We start from the raw sequence: 20192 nt of genomic DNA on the forward strand, positions 1-20192 counted from the left end.
TCTTTTCAGTTTACAAGTCTCATAATATTTTTTTGAAAAACACATTGGAAAACACTTCCATTTGGGATATTTTATGTAGTATATAAAAATCTGTCCAAAAGTCATCCAAACAGAGGGTCAACTAAACCACTGGATGCTTTATTTTGTAGCTCACACATACCTGAACTGCAAAACTTTAACAATAATACTCAGGTTTAGAATTGTCACTTTTAAGAAGTCATCTAAGATTCCATACTTGACCTAGAACACAGCAGCAACTTTTCTGAATCTTCTCTGTGCCTTCTTGTCCAGAGCTCCCCTAGACTTTGAGACCTGGGCGACAGGGTCTCAAATTGGATATAAGTCTCCTTTGCCAAATCATCTTCCCAGAAAGATTCTGACTTACACTGCAGTTTGCAAACTTTATACAATAAAAAACAAATTAACGGCAAGACAATAACGCAGGCAGTACTGGTGACCACGATGAGGAAAGACCATTGAGAATCACCTTCGTCGACATTGTCAGTGGAAAATGTGATGCATTGGTCCTTCTGGGGAGGCACTCCTTTTGGACAGACACATGCCACGTACTGTCTTCCAGGCTCCAAGCCATCTAGGGTTACTTGGTTCTTGCTGGGGTCTGCATTCAACAGCAGCAGATCCTTCTCACCATACTTGGAATATAGCACAGTCAGCCCAGAGCTATGTGTGGTGTTAATGGTGTTCCAGGTTAAGGTCACACTCTCTTTCGTCTCGATGACCACCCTAAGGTCTTCTATTGTGGCATTGGTCTCCAGGGGCATTGCTTGATCCAACAATGCCAGCTCTTCTTTCTTATTGGCACTGGCAGGAGGAAGCTTGCTCCCCCACTTCTCCACCTTTACTTTTCTTTTCCCATCTGGTCGGAGCTGGAGCGACTGCCTGCTGGCCCTGGTGATGCTTGCTGAAATGCCAGGTGTGGTTGAAACAATGGAGACAGGAGACAAAGAGGAAGAAGCAACAGAGGCAGGAGACAAAGCAGAAGTAGAAAAAGAAGAAGAAGAGGAAGAAGAGGAGGAAGAGAGAGACCAAGGAGATGACAGTGAAGAAGGTGTGGATGTCAGTCTTCCAAATTCCGGCTGCACCTCCTCCTCAGACTGATCTCCAGTTCTTCTTTCCGAAGTGTCTGATGCTATGGTGGTTGTGACAGTGCCAACCACTGTCACGGTAACCACAGCTTCTGACATCCCAGCCAAATTTTTGGCCTTACATTTGTAATCCCCAGCGTCCTTGTAAGAAATGCCTGTCAAGCTTATTATGGACCATCTGACTCCTTCCTCTGGAGACTCCTGAATTACTGGAAGAAAACAAACATATGCTCTGAGAAAAAAAGAAAAAGGAAAAATTTGAGCAGTCATTTCAGCTAAGAAGGAAACAACTACCTGTTTTATATCCATCCCTCTCATATAAGCCAAGAAGTAAATGCTACTTTACAAGTCTCTGATGGTGGCTAATGACTCTGCAGATGGTTTTTATGAACTCTAGAACCTGCCAGGTGCTGTGAGATCTGTATGGGGAATGATATTTTATTTTTTAATTTAATTAAATTTAATTTTTTTTTTTTTTGGTACTGGGGATTGAACCAGGGCTTCGAGCTGGCTAGGCAAACACTCTACTGGAAATCTGAATTTTAGTAAACTTTTGTTTACTAAATAGTATGTAATTTTAGATAAGTCCATTAGTGTCTTTAGACCTATGTTTCTGCATTTTCGAAAAAAAGAGGGTAAGATGGTGATCTTAGAGGTCCCTTCCAATTTTAAATGTGATTCTATAAAAGGTTTATTAAAAGATCTCATTTAAATATTGCTTAACATATTTTTAATTGTAATAAAATGCATTTATCCACATATCCAGAAGATAGTCCATCATTCAGGGTCATGGAAGAGTTGTCATTTGTATTCTAAATCCTTTATATTTAACTTAGGCAAACCAGTAAGCTATAGATGCTTTTGCTTGCAGAATAATATATAGTTTTTACAAAATTAGAATTTTGCTTTCCTAAACACTAAAATCTAAACATATTTCCATTCTGTTTTGATTTTAGAAGTTTTCTGAAATATACCAATAGCCCAAAAGTTAGGTCACCAGTTTAAACTGTGGGCTCTTTACTAGTTATTTGAGGAATTTGAAGCCTTGACTTTTGTGATCCATCGGGTTTCATTATTTAGACCTCAATTTTAATTAATTTTGAAGAGTTTCAAAATTATATACCTTTAATCATCAGAATATCACTGACTAAGTCACTAAAGTATGGGTTTGGAAAGATCTGAAAAGTCTAGGTAATCAGCATTTCTAAAATTTATGCTTTTGCCTCACAATAAGGTTTCCATTTATTATTTAAATAATCATTCAAAAGGATACTCTTGTATGAAAATCATTTTAAAAATTTTTTGATGGTTTTACATTTTCAAGTGAGCCGTATCCTAAATGATAGAGCAACAACAAGGGCCTTGTGTCCATCCACTGGATTTCTACTTAAGAAAAAAAAAGATTAGGTTGTCTAACTTTATCTAGATAAAGATAATCTGAGAAATATATTAATCAATAAATAGCACCTTTCAAATCCCTTGCATCCAACAATTCTCATGTGTTTTATTAGAGTTAATCTGCCAATTTCAAATTATACAGGAACATGAGATTAAATTCAGACTTTTGCAAACTCCTGGTTTCATAGGGCTGAATGAAGAAAATACCTGTATAATTAACTGGTGAGCTGTCAGATCTGGTCCATGTGAGCCGTGGGGTAGGGTAGCCAGTGGCATCACACCGTAGCAGAACATTACTTCCCAGAGCTGACATGATTTTGGTGGCCGAAGTCATCACGGATGGCTTCAGACACTGCTCCAACTCAGCCTTCTGAAACAAAATCCCTGAGAGGTGCTCAGGGTCACTACACACCATCAGTGGGTCAAGAAGCACTATGGTCTGGTCAGCAACCTTTGACAACTCAATTATTTTGGAAATGTGACAGTCACAGAACCAAGGGTTGTCCTGCAGACCTAAAACAGAAGAGACAAAAGGGATAATAAATGTTATTCTGACAAATTCAGATATCACAGCCTCTTGAGAAAGGAGGTGTCTATAGTCTCTCTAATAATAGAAGTGCTTTGAGGGACCAAATACAGTCAACTGTATATCAGTTGTGCCCTACAATTCAGCAACCTTGAAGAACACATCTTGTTTGTTAGTTCAGATCAGATCATTAATTATCATAGCTTATATTTACTGAGCATGGACTCTGTTCTGGGTTCTACTCTAAACACTAACCTGTATTATCTCATTTAATCCCGATAATCCTGACCAAGATAGTATTATTATTCCCATTTTAAAGATTAAGAAGCTGAGTCACAAAGAGACCAAATAACTTGATGGTTGAGGTCATCCCTACGTGAGTGGTGATGAAGTGAAGGGAGATGTAGGCCAAAATCCTTGACCAAGATTATTCAGATTAGAGCCAAGATTTGAATCCAAGTATCAGAGAATGCTGTTAATACAGTGATAGAAATACTTCTAGGGTAATGTGAAAGTACTCATAGTATCATATAGGGGAGAGTCATCTAACTCAGCCTGGAATATGTCATGGTTTTGAGTGATTTGAAGACATGTTGAGGTAATACAAGTTTTGTGTAGCAAAACCATAGTGTGAAATGCAGCCAGTGGTAGGAGATGAGACTGGAAAGGCTGGTAAGGGCAAACATATGACATGGCCTGAGTGTCAAATGGAGACTCTGTGAGGTGTTTGCTCAAATCTCTCTTCAAGAGAGAATCACCTACAAGGAATGCAGTTAGCTGACCATTTCCAGTTGCAAACACCTTTGGGATCTGCTTCAGCCTTCAGAACTGTTAGCAGAATTCTTTTGGCCTCCCAGGAACTTGCTAGTGAGATCTTAAAGGAAGTGAGGAAGAAGTTACTGGAAACGAGAAAAAAGTGGATCCTTGCTTTGGAGTGGCAAAAAATGACACTTTTAGCAACACTGTCACCTGTGGTAAGCATGAAAAGCAGAGTACACACTCAATGAGAAGAGTGATGTACCAAAGGATAGTTCCACAAAACATGCTGAATCTGCTGCCTGGTAGCTTCTCGCTGGTAAAATGCAAAGGAAAAACCACAGCTAGACAACTGTTAATGTATAGAAACCAAAACTGTTCCCCAATCCCAGCCTCTCCAGAGTACTCAAATTAAGAAGTGACTTCAGAGCAAAAACCAAATTCAGGGTCAGACTACAAAATTATTTACTGAAATCTCAGATGGATCTAAGATGTGTTTCAGAGCACTATGGCAAACAAGTCTCTCTGAGGGTCTCAAGACTGATGTCCTGGAATACCCTCACAGAAAGCCCAAGACAGAAAAGGCTGCAGTGCAGAGATTAGTGATTATAACTATTTACTAATGAAGTGGAATATAAACAAGAAGACAAACTGTAATTTAAAAATTTCTACCCATGGTGGAAATTTAACTGCTGATTTGTACAGTCTACATTTCTGTTTATGCCTTTTCTTATTATAGTAGCAGTTCACAACTAGATTATTTTTCCGTCAGGATTGGTAAAGGTTTCCTTTTTAAAATCTTCTATTCTAGAAGTTTGCTTTTCTTCCATGAGCGTATAACCTTGAACTTTTTCCTCTTGCAATAAGTCCTGTGAATCAATGACTGATTAATTAATAGTCATTTGAATTCTGTTCTCTTAAGTGTTGATTCTTTCACCCGGTTTCATGCCACAAGCAGACTTTCTAGTTTATTTTTATAACTGAATGACTAAGTGTGGCTCTGAAACCTAATGTCTGGACTGAAATCCCAGTTCTAGAAAGTTCCACAATAGTGGAAGGTATCTAACAACCTCTTTCAGTCTCATCTACAAAATATATATAATGGCAGTAATTCTTTCATATAGGTGCATGAAATTTTAATTAATAATTCATGTAGGTTTCTTCAAATGATCATGATAAAAATCTCTGTAAACTTTAACCAATCTTGCTAAACAAAACTTAAAGCCTCATGTTAGTAGAGTTAACATTTCAAATTCTAAATAAGCAGCAAATTTCACACAGAGAAAAGCATATTTTTTACATTCTAGTCCACATTTTCTTGCTGAAAACAAAGAGACCCAACTTATGCAATCCACACCTATATTAAAAAACAAAGTGAATACTTCAGTCCTGGTGATGTGACCTGATAGATATGAAGCACCTAGAATAATGAAGTCAGTTAACAGACATTCAAAAGCCCACTTCACATTGTAAAACACTAAAAAAAGAAATTGAAAAAGACCTTAGAAGATGGAAAGACCTTCCTTGTTCTTGGATAGGCAAAATTAATATTGTCAAAATAGCCATAGTACTAAAAGCAATATACAGATTCAACGTAATCCCCATCAAAATACCAATGACACTCTTCATAGAACTAGAAAAATGAACAGTCCATAAATTCATTCGGAAGAATAAGAGACCCAAAATAGCCAAAGCAATTCTGAACAAGAAGAGTGATTCAGGGGCTGGGGATGTGGCTCAAGTGGTAGCGTGCTCGCCTGGCATTCGTGCGGCCCGGGTTCGATCCTCAGCACCACATACAAACAAAGATGTTGTGTCTGCCGAAAACTAAAAATAAATAAATATTAAATTTTTTTTCTCTCTCTCTTTCTTTAAAAAAAAAAGAGTGATTCAGGAGGCATCACAATATGTGATCTTAAATTGTACAACAGAGCAGTAGAAGAGCAGTAGTAACAAAACCAGCATGGTATTGAGGCAGGAAGCTAGACCATCCATAGACAGACAAGATAAGAGTCTCAGAGAAGGGAAAGAAGAAAGGAGACCATGTCATCCTGGAAGGGGACATTGGGCCTAGAGAACATCTTATTGCTGCCGCTGACAGCTTCAACCACAATGGTGCCTTCTTAGCTAGAACACCTGTTACTGTTCCTAACAGCTCCAACTACAATGTCTATTCTTTAACTACCAGGACTCCGAGCCCTAGCAATGGCCAACCACAGAATCTACCCTTACCTTTTTTCAATAGACATGTTCAACCATGAGGTTGGACTCATCTTCTTAATTATGTAAATAAGGGATTGAATTTATGCACTTCTGATTGCCTTATTAAACTCAGACCTTGGAGAGCTTGATTGGTCCATGCTAAGATCCCTCATTAACATGGTCCCCACCAATCACCTACACTGGGCATCAGATATGCCTTTAGAAGCCCCCAGGCAAAGAACAGCTAGAGATACTCTCCCTTGGGATTCCTCTCCTACTGCGGGAACCTTTTTCTGCTTTAAATAAATCTTATTACTAAACCCTCTGCTTCTCTGTGGATCTCATTCTTTGAATTCAGGAGATAAAGAACCCATCTGACATCTCCACGTAACAATACTGACATCAAAATAGACATGAAGAACAATGAAATAGAAAACACAGAGTCAAACCTACAAACTCACAGCCATCTTTATAAAGATGTCAAGGATACTTTACAAAGATGTCAAAAATATAATGTTGGAGAAAAGATAGCCTTTTTAACATATGGCGCTAGGAAAACTCTATATTCATGTGTAAAAGAAGGAAATCAGATCCCTCTCACCCTGCACAAAGGTCAAATCAAAATTGATCAAAACTTAGGAATTAAACAAAAAGTATTGCAACTGCTAGAAAAAAAAATATAGGGCCAACACTCCATCATATAGGTACAGGCAACAACTTCCTCAACAAGACCCCTAAAGTCAAGAAATAAAACCAAGAATCAGTACGTGGGATGCCATCAAATTAAAAAACAAAACAAAAAACTTCTTCACATCAAAGAATTGATTAGGAGCATGAAGAGAGACCTAAAGAGTGGGAGAAATCTTTGCCAGCTGCTCCTCTGGCAGGGGATTAATACCATAATATATAAAAAACTTTAACATCAGTCAGGTATGATGGCACATGCCTGTAGTCCTAGCAGCTCAGGAGGCTGAGGCTGGAGGATCGTGAGTTCAAAGCCAGCCTCAGCAAAAACAAGGTGCTAAGCAGCTCAGTGAGACCCTGTCTTTAAATAAAATATAAATTAGGGCTTGGGATGTGGCTCAATGGTCAAGAATCTCTGAGTTCAATCCCTGGTACCCTCCTCCCCCAAAAGTTTCAAAAGGTTGAAATTTTTGAGTTTTCCATCAATTGGTATTGTCAGAATTATGATGTAATTAAATTAGTAAGAAGTCAATGAAATGAAAATATGGTTCCCCTCTCACAACTGATCAGTTCTCAAAGTGAAGATCCAGTCACACACTTGCTCACTGATTTAGGAGAAATAACACTAGTGAGAAGAAGAGCACAGGGGGCAAAATAGCAAGTGCCCTTCAAGCAAAGACGTGTTATACTTGCACTTAAGAGGATGAAAAGAAATATTTTAAGGTAGATAAAAATAAATCAAAATATTTTAGAACAAAACATGTGTATACCCACCTTAATATAGTAAAAATTCAGAAATACAATAAAAAAATAGTTATATCAAAATAAAAGATGAATTAAATTGTATATGTATACATTTTTGTAAACCTAAATATAAAATCTATGTTCACCATAGCAATTTCATTATTTGACTTTAATATTAGTCTCTAAATCTGCCAATGAACACATCAAATTTACCATTTCAAATAAAATTAATAATAATTATGTAGAATAATAGATAATAATTACATAGAATGCCTTAAATTTTCAAGCCACCTGGACTTATTAAGATAGATTTTTTTCTTTGATAATACTAACAAGAAGATAAAAAATATTATTCCCTCTGTGGAAAATATGGCACTTGTCAAGAACTGTAAAGGCTGTAAGAGATTATTTAGGTTCAGGGCTGCCAAACTCCCTGCAGTTTGTCTAAGACTTCCCTGATACTAGCACTGAGAGAACCACATTGTGGGAAACCCTCATAGAAAATAGAAGATGGCTTGGCCAGAGTTCATAGATCATTCAGTACTGGAGGAAATCATCATCTTAGTAAGCCTGCCAACCCTTTGCTCTGGAGAGAGACTTAACTCTACTTTCCAAATCTGTTTTCTTAACAAAAATCCTTGCAAAGACAGTGCAGAATAAAAGGCAATGTTAGTTAGTGTCTACCTCTGCTCAGGAGACATGAAACAGTCTAGAGAGACATGGAAAGTTATCTCACAACAGCACTAAACATCTAAGGAAGGCTCTAACTCAGTCCTTACAATTGCATGTTGTAAAGATGAGAAAACCAAGGTTTGGGAAGGTTAATGAATCTGTTCAAGGTCACACAATTGGGCAGCCAGGATTTGAACTTAAGTATCTAGATTTTAAAGCACCTGCCACACAACCTTGCTATGTCTTATGCCACCACGTTGTTTTGTAGCAACTCAGGGAGCCAGTATTATTCTTTCAATTTCACGCCAGAGGAAACCAAAGAACAAAGAGATCACTACTTTGACTTTGTAAGTGGATTAAAGTCCTGAATAACTCCCAGACTTTTTTTAGCCTCCTAATCTAATTCTTATATCATAACCCATCTCTGTCACCTAAAAACATAGGTGGCAGCTGTAAGTGCTATAATCTACAAATAAAAATTATCAAAGCAACAACACCTGAAATAAAAATGTCTATATAGAGAAAGATTCAAGAGCTATAACATTAACAGTTTCATTCATACTTTGGAACTATTATAAAAATATGTTAACAGGGCTGGTGATGCAGCACAGTGGTAGAGCACTTGCCTACATACATGAGGGCCTAGGTTCAATTCCCCAGCACTGCAAAAAATAAAAATGGCAAAAGTATGTTAACTATGAAATAAAATTCTTTAAAAAATTAATTAATGTAAGCCAGGTATAAATATTTAAAATATTTTCAAAAATATAATATGTATATAACTATTTATCCTAATTTTAAAACATCTAAGGTACAATTTTTAAAACCTGAATAAAAAGTAGCTCAGGAACTGAACACATTTATCAGTGTTTTTATTTTCTTGTGGGGACAAAGGTACAGAAACTCTCTAAAGTTAAATTGTTACTTGTACTACATTCCTTCAAGGTAGTACACCAGCTACAGCACAATAATTTGAATAAATTCATTTATTTCATATAACTGTTCTTGGATGGGACAAGTGAGCTTTGATTTATTCCCTTTCTAAAAGAGTAATTTTTCTTGGATTAAAGTGGTTGGATTGAATATGATGTGTGTGTGTTTATAAAAAGTCAGGAATAAATTCTTGTACAAATATAAGTCCTTAAAGGTGAAGACAATGCCTTACTCAGCTTTGTGGAAACAGTTGTGGTTAGCAATTGAATGGGAAAGGAAAATCTTTTCAATAGACAGTGCTGGAATAACTGAGTATCTGTTTGGAAAAAATTAATAAACTTCAACTCCAACCTCCCACTAGCCTCAAAAACTATTTTGAGATGGATAATAGTCATAAGTATAATGTAAATACTGATTACTAATATAAATTTACAGGTAAAAACTGAATATAAAAGCTAAAACTATAAAGAAAACAATATCTTCATCTTCTTGAGGTAAGCAAATATTTCTTAGATGGTACACAGAAACCACTAACTGTAAAAGATAAAACTAACAAACTAGATGTCACCAAAACTTAAGACTTTCTAACCAAATGCTCCATGAAAAAGTGCATAGACAAACCAACCTTAGAGAAAATAGTTATATTCCTTTTAACTGAGAAAAGACTTGTCTTCAATAGTAAAGAAAGGTAAATAATCCTAAAAAATTAGACAAAATACATGAACAGGTATTTCATAAAAGAATATATACAAATAAGCCAGGCACAGTGGTGCACATCTGTAATCCCAGCAACTAAGGAGGCTGAGGCAAGAGGATTGCTAGTTCAAGGCCAGCCCCAGAAACTGTCACAAAATTTAAAATAAAAAAGGGCTGGGGGGGTGCTGGGGTTGTGACTCAGTGGTAGTGCACTCGTCTGGCATGTGTGAGGCACTGGGTTCGATCCTCAGCACCACATAAAAATAGATAGATAAATAAATAAATACATTTTTTAAAGGCTAGGGTTGTAGTTCAGTGGTAAAGTGCCCCTGGGTTCAATCCCTAGAAATCCCTAGAAATACATATACTTCTAAATATATATATTACAAACTAAAATCACAATGTGATACTGCTTCCTGAGCAACTTGCTTGGGAATTAATTATAGAATAACTAATATGAAAAAGACAACATGAAGTATTCAGGAGGATATGGATCAATCAGGCTGTCCTAAGTGCTAATGGGATTGTATAAAGTTATGTAACTTTTTTGGAAACCTGGCAGTTCCTTTAAAGTTTATACCTATAGCTGTTCTATAACCCAGAAATTTCAATCTTAGAGATTTATCCAAGAGAAATGAAAACATGCCACAAAAACCTTTGCACAAGAATGTTAACAGAAGCCTAATTCATAATAGCTCCAAACTAGAAACAGCTCATGTGTCCAACAGGGAGGAAGGCTGAACAATGGATTCATTCACACAGTTGAATACGATCCTGCAGTAAGGAACAACTGATATGTGCAATGACACAGACGAATCTCAGAAACATGCTGCTGGGAGAAAAGAACCCCGGCCCTGGAGTGCATGCTGTATGATTGCATTTCTATGGCATCCTAGAGCAGGCAAAATTAACCCATGGTGATGGAAATCAAAATAGTGACTGGGGTGAGGGGAGATTGACAGGGAAGGGGCTCAGGGGAAATTTCCAAGGGGGTAACAATATTCTCTATCATAAAGGTGTGGGTTACACAGGGTAAACATTTACCAGAATTTACCAAATTATACACTTTTGATCTTGCTTTTCACTGTAGACAAAATATATCTAAACCTCTTAATTAAAAATTATAGTTTAAAACGTAAGAGCGATGTCTCTGGAGAGGGACTGTGAATTTGGAGCTTGACTCTATGTCCTCACCAGCTGTAAAAAGAGGGTGTTGATAATTACAGACCCACCTTGGGGAGCTCTTCTGAGGGCTCAGCAGATGCATGGGAGGAGAGCACCTAGAAGGTGGAGACTTAACAATTTGAATTTGTCTTCTGCAGTTCTAGCAAAGATCCTAGCGAAGTGCCAGCCATATGGACAGAGAGGGATAAGTGTTGCCTGGGGTAAATCAATGCCATCTTAAAAATTTCTGTGGGAATACTCAGGCTGCCACTGCCCTTCAGGCAAATTCCATCATGAGTAGAAGAAACCCATGTTTACCACTGACAAATCTGGGCACCAGTAAAAAACACCCAATAAAGTATTTATGCCTTCTCCAAGCGCAGGTTTTTTTCCTTCAAGATAAAGGGTGGCAGGCCTTACAGAAGATGCTTGTGTAAATATTGGCTACAACTTAAGAAAGAGACCATGGAAATTTACTTGTATTACAAATCAAAAAATCAAGTTTAAAAAAAAGTCAAGTGTTCATGGTTCATTTAAATGTTTACTTGCAGGACACTCGTTTATGGTTTTTTATGGATACAGGAAAGAACAATTTTACTAGGTTGATATTTTCACTCATGTTGAAGAGAGCAACTGAAAAGCCTGCCCCTGAGGTGTTTTGTTTGTTTTGTTTTTAATTAAATAAATACATGATTTAATGAGATCCTTTAAGTGATGTGTTTATGAGGACAATAACTTCGGTATTATTACATACCTTGTATTACAGAGGAGTGGGGATGGGGTGGTTCCTGGGACAGGCAGTGTTCACACCTCAGCTTCCCCACCACATGGTGTGTGAACTTGGTCACGTGGCTTACCTGTGTGCCGTTTGTCTTCATTTATAAAATGAGGAGGAAAGGGTACTTCCCATGGTGTTAACAAGGCCAGAAGAACCTACTTATGTTAAATTTTAGAACTAGGCCTGCCCTGAGTAGCTCCCTCAAGACCAGCTATTACTATTATTATTACAAATAGAACCTCCATCTACTAACAATAATAAGCACAGGGTAATAAAAAATAAAAGCAGGACATATCCCACTGGAAATTCCACAGGGCGCCTGCAAAGATGTAATTGGTACAGGCAAATAGTGAATTCTAGAAAATCTAGAACCAGTTCTTATCACTATATTTCAATAATGCAACTGGAAGACTCACATACTATGGGAGTGACAAAAAAGCTAAATAGAGAAAGCTTTCTTTACAAGACACTCCTACCTCGTCTCTTCTGTTATGCTAATCTATAAGCATAACCTCAGAGACTGTGCACTCCATCTTCCAAAGAACTGTCACATAAAATATCTCATTTCATTCTCATCACAGTCATACGAGCAAAATGGAGTCAGGTTGAAATCCCCATTTTCCAGGTTAAAAAATGAGGTTTTTGTGTAATTCATACGCATTAATTAGTCTTCTCTTGAGAGGTGACATTTCTATTCCCTGTGTAACATAACGAACATGGCTCCGCATATTTCACACTATCTTGCTATTTATTATCATGATTATTATCATTATAAAAGTAATACACAGGGCTGGGGTTGTGGCTCAGTGGTAGAGCACTTGCATAGCATGTGCGAGGTCCTGGGTTTGATCCTTAGCATCCCATAATAATAAATAAATAAAATAAAGGTATTGTGTCCATCTACAACTAAAAAAAATTAAAAACTTAACTATATATTTTATTTCAACAAATCTGGAGCATGTGATACTGGTTAGCAAGGCTGCATGGCACACATCTTTGTTGACAAGACACTTCACTGACCCAGAAGTTAAATACAACCACTTCTGCAGTTATGAAGACATAAGCTGGGAATTGACAACTTATTAAGTGAAAAGTAAAACAAAAATTTGACAAATCAAACTGCTCGATCAAGGCTTCGGGTTTATGTCTCAAACAAAAAAATGTAAGACTTCATTTCCCAAAAAATACCCATGAGAAGGGCCTTTGTTCATTGTTCTCAATCAGGCTTTCACCACGCCAATGAAACAACTGGTGTCTCCACATTTCTGGAAACTATTCTCCATAACTAATTTAAGTACTGGCTCTCTCCCACTCCTAAGAAGCCTGGAGAAGGGTTGAAAAGTTAACAGAGTAGAAGGTTGAATGATCTCCAAGTTTGGAAGTCAGTGTGTTCACAAGAGTCAGGGCAGATGGTAGATTATGCCTCTCAACTTGAAGCCCTCTCTGTTTATGAGGCTCATTCTCCCCATCACTACACACACACACCCCCACCACCACACCATACACAATACATCTTGCAGAGGGAAAACAGCTAGATGGAGTTTAGCTGATAGGGAACTATTCTATTAAAACTGTGGAATGGGATAGGAAAACTTAGTGGAATGAAACTGATCTAACTCTCCTATGTATATATATGAATATATCACAGTGAATCTCACCATCATGTACATCCACAAGACACTAATTTAAAAAATAATAAGTAAATAGCAGAAAAATCAGTAAAGGGAAGGGAATGGGGTGGGAGGAAGGGAGGGAAAGGGGAAATACTGAGGACTGAATTAGAACAAATTATATTTTATGCTTCTATAATTATCCATAGTATATTCTATTGTCATGTGTAACTAAAAAGAACTAATTTCTAAAAAGTGCAAATAAAGGCTGGTGATGTATCTCAGCAGTAGAGCAAGTGTTTTGTATGTATGAGGCCCCAGGGCTTCGTCCCCAGTATAACACACACAAATGCAAATACAAAGAAACCAAATCCAGTAGATTCTGGACCACTAAAGGAATGTGTAGCAAGGTATCTATATGAAAATCCCAGAGACTTATGAGCTCACCAAGAATAATTCTTCTTGGTAAAAGATCTGGGCTTCTAGATGGTGTTGTAGCTAAGTGAGACCAGCTCTCCAGGAAATCGGGTGGCAGTGTGGTTAGTCTGTTGCTTGATAAATCCAAGTAGGTGAGATTCTTCAGATACCTGACCGCCTCATTTGGCACACTGGTGATTCTGTTATTGTGCAAATCCAGGGTCCTCAGGTGGGGCATGTCCCGCAGAGACACCCAGGGGAAGTTGGCCAGAGAATTCCCGTCCAGGCGCAACTCATGCAGCTGCTTTAGGTTGTAAAAGCTGCTGGAGTCAATGCTGGCCACAGAATTGTAAGCCAGCCAGAGGTACTGGAGCTCCACCAGGTAATAGAAGGCCTCAGCTGGAATTGTGTGGACGACAGTTTTTTCTATGCGAAGTTTTGAGGTATCCACAGGGAGGTTCATAGGGACTTGGTTCATATCCAGGTCATTACATAGCACCAACCTAGTGTCAAAGAGTAATGAAAAATTATAATCAAAGAATGTTGTCCATGTTGTTCCTGTTTTGTAATTTAGTTATGGTTTAGGACAATATGTGGACCTTTATTATCATTATTCCATGGATAATAGGAAAAGATACTTCGTCTTTTTAGTATATAGTATTTGATTTATACTAATTAGATCTACTGAATCTATTTTCTATATTATTGTATCAATTATGTTACCTATGTCTGTGATGATCAGTTCTTCAGCACTCTGACCAAAATACCTGACTAGATCAACTTAGAAGAGGGAAAGTTTATTTTGGTTCATTTCAGAGATTTAATCCATGGTAGGCCAACACCATACTCTGGGCCCAAGGTGAGACAAAGCATCATGGTGGAAGGACGTGGTAGAGAAGTGCTGCTCCATTCGTGACTGCTGGAAGCAGAGAGAGAAAGTGAAAGGGCCTCAAGGAAGGATGAAACACTTCAGGCCCACCTTCTCCAGCCATGCCCCACCTGCTTGCAATGACCATCCCGTCGGTCCACTCAAACTAGGATGGAGATTGGGTTACAGCTCTTATGATCTAATCATTTCAGCTCTGCATATTCCTGCATCACACAGGAGCTTTAGGGAGACACCTCATAGCCAAACCATAACAATATCTACTTGAGATTATTTTCTTAAATTCATTCTCAGTTTTTTCTATATCATCTTCCACAACTCATTTCTATTGTTTTTCTATTTTTCCTGTACACTTCTTGTATTTTGACTTTATAAATATTGATGTCATGATACTTGGTGCTTAGTCATAAATATTACATATTTGTTATTACTTATTTTTTTTTAATTAATACAAGGAGACCTCAATATTTCCTACTCCAAATGTATCAATTTTTCATTCCCTACTTGGTTTTCACAAAATACATGTTCATTCTGGCAAACCTGTTCATTAACAATGCATTGTCTTCTTCTTCTTTACCATTATGACAGCAGCAACTATGTTACATCATATGAAATGACCATTTTTGTAGTAAGTAATGATCAAATATCAGCAATTTCATGTGGTCTGACCTAATTTTTAATGGAGTTATTTCCATGCCAGGCCTGTGCAACTCTATTTAACCATCACAACAGCTGCTCTGGGCTAATCTTGGTTCAATTCTAAGCTCTGTCATCTCCTCTATGGCCAAGGAATGCCTCTTCATCAGACCCACAGCCTCATTTTTCCATATGGCACTGTTACAATGATTAATTTAAAGAGATCTAAAGGTGTTGAGGGTATAGTTCAGTGGTAGAGCACTTGCCTAGCATATGCAATACCTTGGGTTTGATCCCCAGTACTGCAAAAACAAACAAACAAATAAGATACAAAATTCTACATCTTCCTGGCATATAATAAGCACTCAGTAGGTATTTCTTTTCTTTTTTGTTCTTTTCTTGACAGGGTCTCACTAAGTTGCAAAGGCTGGTCTCAAATGTGCCATTGTCCTGCCTTAACTTCCCGAGTTGCTGGGATAATAGGTATGTACCACCATGCCTGTGAAGTCTGTGCTCTTAACCACAGTATCTACTACCTGTCTGTCATCAGCATCTCCAGCCTTGAGCCACAGAGACCCCTCAGCTCACACTTTCTTTGTTGTTCTTTGAGCTCCCTCAATAGATGTTTTCTGCTATTAATGACAATCCAGTTTTACATCTAAAATAACAGTGGCCCAACAACATTAGGTGACTTTCCAAGGTCACCCAGCTAGTGGGTTACAGAGCCACCTTTCACACCCACTCTTTCCACTTCCAAAGTGCACGTCTTTAGGAAATGGTCCATGTTAAAAGAATACCCTGTTAAAATCATAAACTGACCCTATTTGAAAGGATTACTTTGTGGGGGGTAGCAAGTGTTTACATAACCTGTGAATGGCTTTCCACCTAAGGAATAAACCAGAAACTGAATTATTCCCTTTGGCACTCTCGAACATAAGTGACCTTGAGCAAGTCACATTGTGGTCTTGTTTATTGGCACAAGTAAAACAGGCATATAAAAACAAGTCTGTCCCATGTGTGAGTTTAAAGTAAGAGGAATTTGAGAACCTAGATTCATTTAAGCCTGAAAATAAAGGCCATTTTTCTTCCATCATATATTCATCTGAGTTAATAATAAATAGCTTTGCAAAATGTCATCTAAATTATGATATGCTATATATTTAGTAAGTCAACAATAAAATGGCCATTTAGTAAAACACATCACATTAAATCAGTTCATTGTGAAAGCCAGCCCATAACCTAAACAGAGGTAAGAAGAATAAAGCTACAATATCCTGAGCATCCTCTCCCTTCTAAAACTTTAGGAGAAGAACTTGTGGAATCGTTAGGATTCTCTAGGGATGCCTATTACTCATCTCTAGTTTATTTTATCACATATTCCAGTGTTGTTTTATTTCACAATAATAGCAGTCCTACCCAATGAGTATTTCAGTCTGCCACAATAGAAAAAAGCCTAGACAGGAACCCACAAGGCCTAGCATCTCGATCAACCAGTCTATATCAGCAACCTAGCACAAGTCCTTTCATCTCTGTCAGTTTAATTTCTGTACTTATAAAATGACAGAGGATCTTAATTAGAATAAGTTGTATTCCATGTATGTACAATATGTCAAAATATACTGTCATGTATATCAAAAAAGAACAAATAAAAAATAAAATAATAAAATGATAGGGGTTGAACTAGATTACTTGTATATATCTTGCTAATCATTATTATTATTATTCTGTGCTTTTTGTAAAAGCCATTGGTAATGAGGCCACTTTGGGGAAAGAAACATTTCTATGATAGTTTTATAGATAGTACTCTGGTCTGATCATTAACTATTGCATATACCTGGGCAAACAGGTCTTTAACTTGTGTTCTTTTCATTGTCTTTAACCACCTTGTAAACATCTCAAAAAGATACCATGAATTAGTTAAGTAAAGCTAATATGTTAACAAGACAAACTACTCACAAATATGGTTTAATTATTATTATTCTTTGGTTAAAATGGTGGATTTTTTCTTTTTTTCTTTCTTTTTTTTTATAGTTATAGATGGACACAATATCTTTATTTTATTTATTTATTTTTATGTGGTGCTGAGGATCGAACCCAGTGCCTCACACGTACAAAGCAAACGTTCTACCACTAGCCACAACCCCAGCTCCGGTGCTGTTTTTTTTTTTTTTCTTTAATAGATTACTTTGTTTAAGAGACTCACTCACTGCTTATTTCAACCACCAAATCACAAATAATCTGATTTTATTATTAAATACCATTTCCAAAACCAAAAAAAAATCTACTTCATTTAGCTAATAAAGCGTTCTGTTTTGCATTTAAGTCATATCTGAAAGTGTTTGTTGTACATAAATTCCTTTTCTACTGCACAGGTAGATGTTAAAATAACCTTGAGATTAAATAACTTCAGTGAAGTCCTATAATCATTACCTTGTCCATTTCATTAGTCAAAATGAAAAATTCTAATTATGAACTTCTCTGGCTTCACATTTATGATTATTCGTTCTTTTATCCAGTTGTTGGCATGAAGAATCATCAGAGGAAACAGGGAAAAACACCCTGGCAGCCAATGACATGCCCATATCCCATAGGTTTCCCAGGGCAGCCCTCTTCGACTTTCTAGAATCAAGGCCTGAGTTCTCTACACACACTTAAATGTCTCAACCTCCTGAAAGGGACATTTTATGAATATGAGTGTAGTGAATATTTTTGTAACACATTGTGTTTGGAAATTCCAAATCATGTGAGGCTTTTGAGAGTTACACTGCTCAAAATGAAAATAATAAAGCAGTGGGTGATCAGTATTAACACAATTAAATTAAAGTGTATATAAATTAAACCTTCTCTGATTTCTGAAAATAAATTTGCTTTCAAAATAAGGCTGACTTGTTTGAGCTTTTTTCCTGGAATAATTAGAACCTTTAGTAGCAAAGAAAGGCACATACCTTGAACCTGAGTCGTCATCTCTGCCATGAAGATCACAGGTGCACTGAGAAGGACACGAACACCTCACTCCTTCCAAAAGGCTGAGCACAATGCACAGATGTGCAAAAAGAAGCATGGCTTCTTCCAGAGGTAATTTGAACAAAAGGTAAAAACTAAATCCTAAACATTCAGAAACTGGTGTGCCAGGAATGCAAGCCGTCATTTAGTAACAGCAGATTACAAAGGATTAGCTGAGATCTGTAGTTACTTAACCTTCAAGTGTATCTTACAGGGAATCAATAGACCCAGACTTTGAATATGGTTTAAGCAAAGCTACACATTCTAAGGAGAATAAAAAGTAAACCTGCCAGGGCAATTTCAATAGTTACCCATATCTAAATTTGCAAGGAAATACCCATTAAGTGTCTTTCCTATCAATACAATTGTCAGTACAATTTAACACCATTAATGTTGAAAAAAAAAATCAGTGTTAGGTTGAAAGTATAGCTCAGTGGTACAGTATTTGCCAAGCATGTGCAATGCCCTGAGTTCCACCCCCATCACTAATAATAATAGTAAATCAATGTCTTAGCAAAAGCTAGAAAATTCTGTAGCTTATTTACATGTGCATTATAAATATTTTTTTGCATTTGCTTTTTACCATCATGTATAACATCGCTTTGCAAAATTTAGTTTTAAAGATAGAAGCACATGGCATAAAATTGATTTAGAATAGACATCAATGTTGCCACATACTAGTTATCTGCAAAAACAAAGAATAACAAATCTTGGTCATATATTTTTTAGGGAAAGCTCTTCAATCTACCCCTAATGTGTCAGGAATGAGTCTCCAGTGAAAGTGTGTCCTGAGATTCTTCCAGACCATCTCAGTGAGCATAAGGTTTATCCCAGCATGTTTATTTTTAATGAAGGCAATAATCTCTGTTCAAGAACATATTTTATTCCAAGCTAGTTTCCCAAGTTTGGGACATCAAAACTATATTTGAATATCACTCTTCATGTCTTTTAGTAATATTAAACTCTAGCAGAAAATAAAAATCTCATTTAATTTAAAACTCCATCCACATCCACAAAATGAAAAATCTGCAGGGACAATCAAGGATTTAATCTTCATATCACATGGTTCTGTCCATCACCTTTAAAGCAAAAACTTTGAAAAAAAATCAGTTATACAAAACAAGAATATTGTAGGAAACATTACTGAAAACTTAACTTTCCTATGTACATATAGGGAAGGGAAAGGAAAAGTTCTGGGGACTAAATTAGAACAAGATATATCCCATGCTTCTACAATTATGCCAAAATGGCTTCTACTCTCATGTATAACTAAAAAGAACTAATTAAAGGACTAGGGTTGTGGCTCAGTGGTAGAGTGCTCACCTAGCATGGGTGAGGCACTGGGTTTGATCCTCAGCACCACATAAAAATAAATAAAAATAAAAGCATTGTGTCCACCTAAAACTTATATATATATATATATACACACACTTTATATATAAAAAATATATATACACTTTATATATAAATATATATTAAAAATTAAAAAAAATTTACATAGAAATAGTAAAGTCTGAAAAACTTTGCTAAATTAAACACTGATTTTCAGATTCTGTACAATTCATTTATTCATCAAATATAACTTCCTCTGTACTAAGCTAAACTAAGCACTAGGGGGCACAAAGATGAGTAAGCATGGTCACTATACACAAAGAACTCACCTGATTAAGAGAGGCAGAGTAACAAAGAAGCACAAAAGATCACCAAACCCAGCCTTTGCAGGTCAGGCAAGACTTCCTATGGTGGGTGGCACCTGAGCTGCCCTTATATGGTGACACTGAGATATTATGAGAAAATCAAGAAAGAGGCATTGCAAGTAGAGGTAATAGCAGGAGCAAAATGAGGGAAGCAAGAAACAGTATGGTGTCCTCAGAGAACTGCAAGCACTTTCTGTGGCTCAGGCCCAAGATTCTGAAGCAGGAAGTTAAAAATGAGGGAGAAAGATAAAGCTGGAGAGGTAAGACAGGACCCCGGTTATGGA

General features: G+C 36.9%; 1 protein-coding gene across 1 annotated transcript; it reads right to left on the bottom strand.

Moving 5' to 3' along the window:
* Positions 1-209: 209 nt before the first annotated feature.
* Positions 210-18682, bottom strand: Lrit3 (leucine rich repeat, Ig-like and transmembrane domains 3). The gene is given in 4 exon segments (XM_046459147.2): positions 210-1315; positions 2712-3017; positions 13717-14189; positions 18154-18682. Coding segments are annotated over 4 exon segments (2088 nt in total). The 5' UTR covers positions 18357-18682.
* Between the last annotated feature and the right edge of the window lie 1510 nt (positions 18683-20192).

This window comes from Marmota monax, unplaced genomic scaffold, assembly GCF_021218885.2.
Source record: "Marmota monax isolate L192 unplaced genomic scaffold, Marmota_monax_Labrador192_F-V1.1 WCK01_AAM20220418_F8-fsc00002, whole genome shotgun sequence".
NCBI lineage: Eukaryota > Metazoa > Chordata > Mammalia > Rodentia > Sciuridae > Marmota > Marmota monax.